This window comes from Rhinatrema bivittatum, chromosome 9 (assembly GCF_901001135.1).
Source record: "Rhinatrema bivittatum chromosome 9, aRhiBiv1.1, whole genome shotgun sequence".
Lineage (NCBI taxonomy): Eukaryota > Metazoa > Chordata > Amphibia > Gymnophiona > Rhinatrematidae > Rhinatrema > Rhinatrema bivittatum.
Window position 1 is genome coordinate 197426030 of NC_042623.1, and position 12542 is coordinate 197438571.

At 46.6% G+C, this 12542-nt stretch overlaps 1 protein-coding gene across 20 annotated transcripts in view; it reads right to left on the reverse strand.

Annotated features, from left to right (window-relative positions):
• TRIP12 (thyroid hormone receptor interactor 12) overlaps positions 1 to 12542 on the reverse strand; it is a 495519-nt gene that overhangs the window by 194234 nt on the left and 288743 nt on the right. For all 20 annotated transcript variants that reach the window (XM_029615415.1, XM_029615414.1, XM_029615411.1 and 17 more), the window contains one exon: positions 6702 to 6858. In XM_029615415.1, the coding sequence (XP_029471275.1) occupies positions 6702 to 6858 (157 nt within the window). The remainder of the gene's footprint in view (positions 1 to 6701; positions 6859 to 12542) is intronic.

The following is a 12542-nucleotide window of genomic DNA, read 5'->3' on the forward strand; positions in this document are numbered from 1 at the left end:
CTTGGTCACAGTTTCAATATTCAGTTTTTTTTTTTTTATTCAATCCTTGCATTAACACCACAGAATTCAGCCACAAATTTTAGCAGCAATCCCCGACACGGACCCGTGTTTCGCCAGTCCGGCTGCTTCAGGGGGAATTTTTAACAATATCTGTGTTATAACCAATATGTATGACTGGTTATAACACAGATATTGTAAATACTGAATATTGAAACTGTGACCAAGTAAAGTTTGTGTGCGCTTTTGGTGCTTACAATAAACTTTTACACATGCCATATTCACAGTTTAATCATTTTCAATCTGTTAATCAGCCTTAAAAACTGCAGAAAGACATGTTTAAACTTTGTACTATACAGAGGTTGTGTCAGCTTCTATTCACTTATTGATTCACTGAAACAAAATCCAAAACTTTTGCATGCACCTGTGTATTTGCATACCATACCTTTGCATGTAGCTTTTCTAACTCGCCAACATGTTACATTAACTAAAGTGCCTCCAAGAGAATGGAGAGAGATATGTTTGCAGAAATCTAAGCAAAAGAGAAAACCTAGGAGAACGGAGATGAGGCAACATCTTGGCTAAGACTTCAGTTTTAGAAATATATGAAATAATTTAAAATGAAGATTTTTGTTTGCACTACACAGCTTCTATTTTTGACATGTTGCAATTTGCTACAGATTAAGCAAGAAGAAATACAATGCACAATAAATCAAGGTTTTTTAAAAACAATTTATAAACATTTCAACTTTGAATTTAATTTTTAAAGCTACAATCTTACATATTCAGCACCCAAAAGAAACAGCTTGCATAGAAATCTGAACATCGGCAAATATAAGCAAATAAAACTATTAAGGATGAATAATCCATTTGCTTAATGTACAGACTTATGCAAGATATGAGCAACTAAAGGAACCAATAAAAGCAGTATTGCTTACCTGTAACAAGTGTTCTCCAAGGACAGCAGGATGTTATTCCTCACACATGGGTGACATCTGATGGAGCCCGGCATGGGAAACTTTGACTGGCACACTGAGCATGCCCAGCATGCCACTCTTCAGTCTTATAACAGTTTGTGAAAAAATAAAACAAACTGAAAGGCAAAATCCAATTCTGTGGGGTGGCAGGGGAGTTTCATGAGGCCTAACATCCTGCTGTCCTTAGAGAAAACCTGTTACAGGTAAGCAACTCTGTTTTCTTCAAGGTCAAGCAGGGTGGTAGTCCTCAAACATGGGTGATTAAGTAGCTTCAAGCCGCTCAGAACATGTGCAACAGAGAACGGGTGCCAACATGCTCAATAATTAGAGCTGCAACAATCACAGGAGCAGGCCTGCACCCAAGTATAGGGCCCATGGAGGGAGAATTGGGTTTTAATTGCTGGAAGACATTATGGAGGATGGATTGTCCGAATCGACAGTCCTGCTGGCCATCCTTGTCCAGGCAATGTGAGGCGAATGTGTGAAGGGAACTCCAGGTCGCTGCTCTGCAAATTTTGTGAATGGGGACTGCACACAAATGAGTCACCAAGACTGACTTGGCTTGTACAGAGTGAGCCTTGACGTGACCATCAAGCCGTAGGCCCTCCTATGCGTAACAGAAGGCAATGTAGTCTGCAAGCCATTGGGATAAAGACTGCTTGGAGATAGCAACCTCTAGCCTGTTCTTGACGAAGGAGACAGAGGAGTGGAGAGGCGCCTTCTGTTGTAAGTAAAAGGCCAGGGCTCTCTTGCAATCTAGAGTGTGGAGAGCCTGTTCACCCCGATGCGTGAGAGGCCTTGGGAAAAAGGAAAGCAACACGATGGACTGGTTGAGATGGAACTCTGAAACCACCTTGGGAAGGAACTTCGGGTATGTTCGGAGAACCACTCTGTCGTGACAGAATTTTGTAAAAGGTGGGTATGACACTAGGGCTTGCAGTTTGCTGACCCTGTGAGCTAATGTCACTGCAACCAAGAAGATGACCTTCCAGGAGAGGAACTTCAGGTTGCAGGATTGTAACGGTTCAAACTGAGATTTCATGAGTTGCAACAGGATGACACTTAGATCCCAGGAAACTGCTGGAGGGTGAGTGGGGGGGCTTTAGTTGTAATAAACCCCTCAAACTGGTCCACAAGCAGATGGTAGATGGCAGAACCATCCATACCCAGTGGTAAGCTCCTATGGTGCTGAGGTGCACCCTCACCAATATGATTTGGAGACTGGATTCGGAGAGGCAAAACAGATTAAGGAGCGCGGGAGGGAAGCAAGAAAAGGGTTCCAGACCGCATCCTTCGCACCAAGTGGAAAACCTCTTCCATTTCATATTGTAAGATTTTCTGGTAGGTAGTTTTATGGACTTCAGAATAACTCACGATACCCCTTCTGAAAGGCCAAGGGTCTGCACCGTCACCCGGTCAACATCCAAGCTGTGAGTGCCGGGGGGGGGGGGGGGGGGGGGAAGCACGAGGCTTGATCCTGCTGAAGCTTCTAGAGTATTTTCGAGATGAAAGGAAGGGGAGGGTGAGCACACAATAGCCCGTGCCCCAGTGAATTGAGAATGCATCCGCCAGTGATCTACTGCTCCTCCAGCCTAGGGAGCAGAAGCGGTTCACCTTCCTGTTTTCCAGGGAGGCGGAGAGGTCTAAGTCCGGGGTCCCCCATAAGCAAAAGAGCCTGTTCGCCATCTCTTGACTGAAGGACCACTTATGAGGTCGAAAGGCATGGCTCAAGGAGTTCTCCAAGTTGTTGCCACCACTGGGAGATACACCACCCTAAGGATGGCATTATCTATGGTCCACGACCAAATGTGGACTGCCTCTTGACAGAGGGTGAAAGATCCCATTCCCCCCGTTTGTTCAGATATCACATAGCTACCTGAACATCACTGTTCAGGAGCTGCACTCGGAACGTTTGGAGTGCATAACGAATCACTTGCAGCTCCAGGAATTGATTTGAAACTGCAATTCTTGTGCAGACCAGAGACACCCATCTGTGGTGAGGGTAGCCTGGGGTTGTGGGCTTCAGAAGGGGATTCCCTTTTCTAGATTGGAGGGAGTCACCCATCACTGAAGGGATTGATGTAGCTGCGTGGTGATTAGAATATGCGCACACAGGTCTTGAGAAGCCTGGCACCACTGGGAATATAGCTTCCACTGCACCCTGTGCACGTGCAGTTGAGCAAAAGGGGTGACATGCACCGTAGCTGCCATGTGGCCCAGCAACCGGAGGAACTGGTGTGCCAAGATATGAAAGCAAGTGAAGACCACTTGAGCAAGGGCCACTGCCCTGTGCTGAGGCAGAAAAGCCTTTGCCTGGGCAGTGTTTAGTCAAGCCCCAATGAAGTCCAGCTGCAAGGATGGTTGGAGACGGGATTTTGGATAGTTAATCAGAAATCCCGGGGTTTCCAAAATTTGGATTGAGGTGCGCAGGGCACTCTGTGGCCCTTGCGCTGAAGTGCTTTTCATAAGCCAATCGTCTAAGTACAGGAAGACACGGATCCCCCGTGTCTGAAGATATGCACCTACAACCGCTAGACACTTGATAAAGACACGGGGCACGGATGCCAGGCCAAAGGGCAAAACATGATACTGGTAGTGGTGCCCGTTGGACCAGAAATCAAAGGTTTTGCTGATCCACATGAAAGATGGGAATTTGGGCGTAAGCGTCTTTTAGATCTAGGGAGCAGAGCCAGGGTGCCCAGCGAGACCGTTTTGAACTTCTCCTTTACCAAGAAACAGTTTAGGGCCCTCAGGTCCAAAATGGGCCACTGCCCTCCGCCCTCCCCCCCCCCCCCCCATCTTCTTGAGGATTAGAAAATACCTAGAGTAGAACCCCACCCCTGGGTGGAACGGGTTCAACCGCCCGAGCCTGTATGAGGGCGGAGAGCTCTACCCAACTATTTGTCCCCTGACGGTCTCCACCAGATACACGGATTCGAACAGGGTAGAAGGGTGGAACTCGCTGGAAGTGCAACCTGTAGCTCTGACGGGCGATGGACAGGACCCAGACGTCCAATGTTATGGAGGTCCATCGGTCTGCAAACAGCTGGAGCAGACCCCCAATTGGGGGGGGGGGGTTTGGGGTCCTGCAAGGAGGGCTGGCTCATGCTCCCTAGCCGCCAGTCAAAACCCTGTGAAGGGGTTCTGCTGCGGGACTGTGGTTGCTCGGGGTACCCGAGGCTGCCTGGGCCTCATTCTAAGAGGAGGCTATTGAGGTCTAGCCCTTAGAGCAAGGAGGTAGTATTTGCGTGATCAGTAGAAGGGCCTCTTCGGATACTGCCGAAGGGGCTTCTTGGGCGGTTGGGTGTCAGAGGTACTAGCTGACAATTGTGAAGGGTCTTCTGACAGTCCTTCAGTTGCACTACCGCCTCCTCGATTCTGTCTCCAAACAGATTTTCTCCCATGCATGGCAAGTCAGCCAGGCAGTTTTGGATTTCAGGGCATAAATCTTAGGCATGAAGCCACGCTGTCCACTGAGCCTCTATTCCCGCCACAGCTGTTCTCATGGCTGTCTCTAAGGCGTCATAAGCAGAGCGAAATTCATGCATATCACACTCCAGGCCCCTGCTGGACAAGGTTTTGGAAATCCTCATGGAATTGCTATTGTAGGCATTCACTAAATTCAAGGGCCTGTTTCCACATGTTCCTGGAGTTCTGACCCATATAAAATTGGTAGCAAGCAACTCAGGCAGTTAACATTGCGCCCTGAAACTCCTGGCGCCCAAGGGCATCGAGAGCCCTATGTTCCCACTCTATGCTCCATCCCTGGGGGAGCAGAGGAATGGGTGAGGATTCTCTTTGCCTTCTTCAAGGCTGACTAACACCACTGACTGGTGGGGGAGCTGACAGCACTCAAAGGCAGTGGAAGGCTGGACTAGATACACTGCATCCATCTTCCTGTTCACTGGTGTCACTGAGATGGGGTGCTCCCAAAGGCGGGATACCAGTTCTTTGAAAATGTCATGGACTGGCACCATCACCTCTTTCGAGGCATCCATGAATTGCAGAATCTCAAGCATCTTGTGCCTGCTCTGTTAAAAGGTGGAAAGACACTGGTTCTGCCATGGCTTTTACGAATCCTGCGAAGGAGAGATCCTCTGGGGGAGATTTCCACTGCTCTTCCGGTAGTGAGGGCTCTGAAGCCAGATCCTCCAATTCTTCAGTGAAGGATATGGATGCTTCCCCTTCCCAGAGGTCATAAGGGGCCTCCCCCTCACTGTGACCCTCTGGGAATATGTGTGTGTGTGTGTGTGTGTGGGGGGGGGGGGGGTCGAGGACCCAACGGCGGTAGAGGTGTAGGCCTCGAAGGCACCGAAGAAGCCAGAGACATTGCTGGGTCTCGAAGCTGTAGGAATGCCATTAGGTCCAACGGCGTTGGCGGGATCGATGATGCTGAAGGGACCGATCCTGATGGCCCTGGAGGAGCTGGGAGTTGGCAGAGCACCATGCGACCCCGAGATGCCATAGAACCTGATTGCTCCTCTGAGTCACCGCTCACTGGTATGGGGGCTGGTGGCAGTGGCGCTCCCTTCAGCCACAAAGGGGCTTGGGGCACCAATGCTGGCTGCATCAGTAGGACATAGAGCCACTCTAATAATGGCACAAGCACCAATGGAGTAGGCTCCTGCGGCAGTGTAACTGGAGGCTCGAAGCCCTGCAGGGCCCGGCCGACTGTCACCCACACACGCCTCTCCTCGAAGGCACACACACACACAACTTCTCCTCGAAGGCAGCAGATTACAAAATGGCTTGAGGAAGAGGTGGCGAAATTGGGACATCCCCTGGGGAGCTGGGGGACACTGATCCCTCCACCAGTGTTGATGGAGACTGCCTAGATGCCTCAGAGGGAACCGCTTCCTCCACCTGAGACAGTTTCAGAGGAGGCACCGCAGCTGATGCCTGTCCGTGGTCTGGCTTAAAGGACAATGACCGATGTCTATGTTTCTTTGACCATTCTCTATGGTCACCATGGTCTTTTTCCCGGGACCGAGGAAGACTGAGGAACCCGACTGGGACAATAAAGACCGCGGTTGGTCCCTGGCTCCAGTCTCGGGTCAGAGGAACAGTTGTGGGGGCGACCCTGAAGGGGGTCGAAATTGGAACCTCCTTTCGAGATCCGGTCTTTTGGAGCTGAATAATTTTTCCATCTTGTTGAGACGTGCCCGACAGCCCTTCGGGGTCATCTTGGCACAGAGGTCACAACCGCGGACATCGTGGGACGCCCCCAGGAAGAGGACACAGACCTTGTGGGGGGTCTGTGATGGATATACTCTGGGAGCACTGGCAAAACCCAGTCAATGCCATCGGAAAAAGTACGTGGCCGATGGTCTCCAGGAGAGGAAACAGTCGGCGATAGACTGTGAATGAGCAAAGGACTTACCAGGTCGTGGAGAGTGGAACCGAAAAAAATATGAGGGAACCTACACGACACGGGGAGAAAATTTCTGAAAAAACTGTGAAAAGAAGCGCGAGCTCATGACAGTGAAGCAGCAGCTTTGCGGAAAGGAAGAGACTGAAGAAAGACCCCGCGTGGATGAGTGGTTAGCGGCATGCGGGGCATGCTCAGTGGCCAGTCAAAGTTTCTAGAAACTTGTCAAAGTTTTCCGTGCCGGGCTTCATCGGATTATGTCACCCATGTGTGAGGACTACGATCCTGCTTGTCCTTGGAGAATACTAAAAACCAAAAACTCATATGTACAAACTTAAAATGCATGCTAAAATTACTACCTCAATCATCCGACTATCAATCCTGCTATATGGGTGCCACAGACCCCTGTCATCCCGCCACTGCCATATTGCACCATCTGTGTTCTGTGTATTTCCTTTCTTTAGCATGGTATCCACAGCAAAAATTCCTTCTTTAGGTAAGCATGGCATCAGCTCACTGAAAAAACAAAATCATACCTTTGGTATTTATTCATTTGTTACAGAATTAACTTTAGTGATACTCGCTCTGCTTAACAGAAACAAATGTATAACAGCACTTCCTTCTCCAAAGGATATTTCTACTAGCAAAATTTCAAAATCTTTATAATAATAAAAAAAAACCCCACATTTTTTACTCTAAAGTTTGTTATGATTAAAGTAACGTAAAAGTTACTTGCCCCCACATAATAGCATAGGACTATTTTACAGCACTATATGTCCATAGGAAAAGCATACACCAGTCAACTTTAGTGGTCCCCATGCTCAAGTTCTACTTTAAGAGAAAGATATACCCCCCATGTACTATGAATAAAGATTCAAAAATTATATCACTGAAATTTAATCCACTGCCATGCAATTTCTCTGAACACCTTAGAGTTAATAGATTACATATATATTTGAATAGTTTTTTTTAACTAATTACAATGAAGGCCCATTAGATTCAAGCATCTTTCAAGTGTCCTACATTCATTCTTGAATTTTGTGCAAGCTATATCTGTGATATCTTAGATTATATCACATCTGGTTGTTTCATGCTGTATATATGTCATCAATTTGATCAGGGCTAGAAATTTCCCTGGCACCTAACATGTTACTTCTGGCATCAAAAGCCTATATGCCATACTAGCACTTTGCCCCACTTCAGCTGATAAAGTTCCTCTTGTCTGCTGCCAAAGAAAAGCTCCATGAACTGGTCTGAGACCTGCTCCTCCCTCTCTCTGGAAGGCCATAGGAACCATCTTAGGAAGCTGACAGCACAGAGGTTAAAGGAAGAGTTCCCATGTCTGTTTCTTCCCCCATCCTCTACCTGCACCCTTCTCTTTCTAAATCACAGATGTGAAAGAAAGAAGCATAAGAACATAAGAAATTGCCATGCTGGGTCAGACCAAGAGTCCATCAAGTCCAGCATCCTGTTTCCAACAAAGGCCAAACCAGGCCACAAGAACCTGGCAATTACCCAAACATTAAGAAGATCCTATGCTACTGATGCAATTAATAGTAGTGGCTAATCCCTAAAATAAACTTGATTAATAGCCGTTAATGGACTTCTCCTCCAAGAACTTATCCAAACCTTTTTTGAACCCAGCTACACTAACTGCACTAACCACATCCTCTGGCAACAAATTCCAGAGCTTAATTGTGCAGGAGCACACAATCTTGCACTGTCCTTCTTGTGGTATGTGGAGGTAGTAAAATTAAGTCGGAGAAGACTGAAGAAAGGTGGTACATAAAGGCAAAGATTTAGAAAAGCTACATAGGAACAAATGGACAGGACAACAGAAATATATAGGCAATTTATGTTTTCATCTTCTTCCTTCCTGATTCAGAGTTGATAAACTCTGATCCTCAAATGCTGCAAAAGGGGCTGTTTGAAGATTTCTGCAGCATCTGAGATATCTTTGCATATATTTGACTCAAGATACAGGTTTATTTGCATAATTTGGCTGTTCTGAAAACCATACTTGATTGCAACACTCAAAGACCAGAGCTTGCCATCCCAGCTTGACTCTTAAAATCTTCCTGCTGGAGCCTAGGGTTTTCTAATATTTTCCTGTCCTGATTATGGTATCAAAACCAATAAGAAATAAACAAAGTCCAGTATTTCTCATGCAATCTGTAAAACATTCAAACATGGTTGCTCCCATGGATACAAGGGAATTGTAGGGAAGCAGTTTTACAGTGGTCAGATATGACAAATTACCAACATCCAGTTAGCAAAGACTTCTAGTTGCCATGTTCATCCACTTGGATATGTAGAATTATAGGGTCAAACAAAAGTTGTAGGCGATATCTTTTTATTGGACTAATGATAACTGACTAGCTTTTTAGAGTTACTTTCTCTTCATCAGATCAGTAAAGAAACAGATCAGTTAAACCGGGTTTAAATAGTACAGAATCATTTTAGGCTGCCTGCATATGCCATTACATTTCATAATATAAGAAGTGCCATGCTGGGTCAGACCAAAAGTCCATTGAGACCAGCATCCTATCTCAGAAGTGGCCAATCCTGAAAAGTAGATTCAATTTCTTGCTGCTCACTCCCTATGTCAAATGGTAGATCTCCCCGCGTTATCTGGTTAATAACTTCAGACTTTTCTTCCATGAACTTGTCCAAATTCTTTTTAAACCCAACTATCAGGTCTATCCAGTACCGAGCGGTAGAAAGAGCTGCGTTAGTGCCCGGCGCACCCGCGGATGCCGCACGCACAGTGCAGCTCACCTACCGCTCGATCCTGAACAATAATTTTATGCAAATGTAAACCGCGTCTAAGAAGGGTCCGTGAAGAGTTAGGCCCGCGCAACCCATTTTACTGGATAGAGCGCCTATACAGTATCCTGGGTGTGCGGGCCTAACGCTTCACGCCATGCTGGTATCTGTCATTTCAAATGTCATTTGAAATGACAGATACCAGGAAGTCGGGACTGCCAGTCCCCCTCCCCTCCTCCCGAAGCAGGGCGCGAAAAGCAGCCTTGCTCCGGGAGGAGGGGAGAAGGGACTGGCAGTACGAAGCGACTTACTTTTTGCACCCCCCTCCGGACATCGGACGACCTCTCCTGCCTCCCGCTGCGCGACTTACTTTTTTTTCCAGCCGTCCGGCCATCAGGAAGAACGGATCGTGCCTCCCGGGGAAGATGGATGCCAGCACGGGGGAAAGCAGCCCCTGTGCATGCAATTGGCCGCTCAAGACGTGACGTCAAACGTCGTGACGTCACGTCTTGAGCGGCCAATTGCATGCAAAGGGGCCGCTTTCCCCCGTGCTGGCATCCATCTTCCCCGGGAGGCAGGGGAGCACGATCCGTTCTTCCTGATGGCCGGACGGCTGGAAAAAAAAGTAAGTCACGCAGCGGGAGGCAGGAGAGGCCCGGCAGGGTAAGCGTCCAGCTTGGCGCTCTGAGGGCGTCCGGTGCTTCGCCGAGGCTCTGCTAACTTTTCTTAAGACAACTCTTGCGGGGGGGGGGGGGGGGAGGGAGAGAACTGGAGTTGGCGGGATGCGCTCGTGGACATTCCCTGCATGCACGCGCACCGCTGCTCCGTCTCGGGACTCGGCGGCGGCTTTGTGACCTAACAGATCCGTTCTTCCTGATAGCCGGACGGCTGGAAAAAAAAGTAAGTCGCGCAGCGGGAGGCAGGAGAGGCCCGATCGGGGCTGCAAAAAGTAAGTTGCTTCGCCGCTTCACACCGTCAGTGTCTCTTCTTCCCTCCTCCCGAAGCAGGGCGCGAAAAGCAGCCTTGCTCCGGGAGGAGGGAAGAAGAGACACTCTGACAGTGTGAAGCGGCGAAGCAACTTACTTTTTGCTTTTATGTTTTTTTCGCTTTTTTTTTTTTTTGCTTCGGGAGGAGGGGAGAGGACTGGGGCTGCCCCGGAGACCGGCACCCATGATCGCGGCCGGGGCAGGTGAGCGGGGGCTGGGGGAAAGCTTGCCACTTACCCTTACCCCTGCCTCTACCGCAGGGGTAAGGGTAGGCGGTAAGTTAGCAGGTTAAACGCGCGATAAAACGGCAGGGAAAGATAGCAATAGTCGGGGCGCGGGTTACGGGATGCTAGGGAATAGCTAATTCGCTCGTTTGCATGCAATATACATGCCGCGTGCGGAAGGGGTTGTCCGGGGATTTTAGGACGCGGTAGGAGAAGGTTAAAGGGGATTTGGGATCGCAGGAAGGGATAACGCGGCCGGAAAGTGAGTAGAACGCGGCTTAGGAGCAGGGTAAACGCGGCCGCACTTTACAGGATAGACCTGTATATGCTAGTTACCTTAACCACGTTTTCCAGCAACCAATTCCACAGCTTAACTGTGCACTGAGTGAAATACTTTCTCCAATTGGTTTTAAATTTGCTACCTCTTAGCTTACAGGAGTACCCCCTAGTCCTGGTGTTATTTTTAAGGATAAATAACCATTCTATTTAACTGTTCTACTCCACTCATGATTTTGTAGACCTCAATCATATCCCCATGAAATTGTCTCTTCTCTAAGCTGAAGAACACTAACTTGTTTAGTCTCTTAATGGAGCTGTTCCAATCTCAATCAATTCTGTTGACCTTTCTCTGTACCTTTTCCAACTCTGCTATCCTTTCTGAGATGGGACGACCAGATCTGCACACAATGCTCAAGGTGTATCTGCACCACTGATCTATACAGAAGTATTATGAGGTTCTCTTTTTTTATTCTCCATTCCTTTTTGAATAATTCTTAGCATTGTTTGCTTTTTTGGCCACTGGCAAATACTGAGTTGAGAATTTCAATGTATTGTCCATAATAAGTCCTAGTTCCTTTTCCTGGATAGTTATTCCTAGTGCAGAACCTATCACTGTGTATCTAAAATTAGGGTTATTTTTCCCTATGTGCATCACTTTACACTTGTCCACATTTAATTAAATATGCCAGTTAGATGCCTAGTTCTTCACAATCTGCCTTTGCTTTAACAATCCTGAATATTTGTCTCATCTGCAAATTTGATCACTTCACTGGTGTTCCCCTTTCTAGATCATTAATGAATAACCTAAACTGCACTGGTTCCAGGGCAGATCCTTGAGGCACTCTACTCTTCACCTTACTCTGCTGAGAAAACTATTAAATTCTAAATGTTGTTTCCTGTCTTAATCAGTTACCAATCCATATTCAGACAATGCCTCCTAACCTATGACTTTTTAGGTTATTGAGGAGTCTCTTATGAGGGACTTAGTCAAGCACCTTTTAGAAATCCAAACACACTATAATCAATTGGTTTCTCATTTATCCACATGCTTGTTTTCACCTTGAAAGAATTTTAATAGGTTAGTAAGGCACAATTTACCTCTCTTAAATCCATGCTGGCTCTTTCCCATTAAACCATTTTTATCCGTATGACCAGTAACTTTGTTCTTAATTACAGTTTCTATTATTTTCCCAGCCACCAAAGTCAGGCTCCCCAGTCTGTAGTTGCTCGGGTTGCATCTGGAGCCCTTTCTTAAAACTGGTGTTACACCTACTACCTACCCTTAGGTACAGAGGCAGATTTGAATGATAGATTATAGATTTCCAGTAGTAGATTTGCAATTTCATATTTGAGTTCCTTTAGAACTCTGGGGTGAATAGTCAGGTCCTGGTGATTTGCTATTATATAATTTGTCAATTTGCTCTAACATTTCTTCCAGATTCACACAGATTTGATTCAGTTCCTCTCAAGTCATTACCTAGAAAAAATGGTTCAGGTTCATCTTCCTTTGCAAAGACTGAAGCAAAGAATGTATTTAATTTTTCTGCTATGATTTTACCCTCCCTAAGCACCCCTTTTACCCCCCTTCCACCTAACAGTCCAAATGATTCCCCACAGATTTTTCTTTTTGTTTCTAATGTACTTAAAAAGGGTTTTATTATTTTTTGCCTCTTTGACAAGTCTCTCTTCAAACTCCCTCTTGGCCTGCTTTATTGCTTTATATTTAATTTGGCAGTGCTCTTGTATCTATTTTCATTTTTTAAAGGATGCACTTTTGTCTGATGTCCTCTTTTACATACTGATGTGTACATGCGTTTTTCTTTTGACCTTTCTTAATTTGTGGAATTAATTTCATCTGGGCTTCCAAAATAGTGTTTTTAAATAGCTTCTATGCTTCATGTTGATGTTTAACCCTTATAACTACTTTTTAATTTTAACTAGCTTC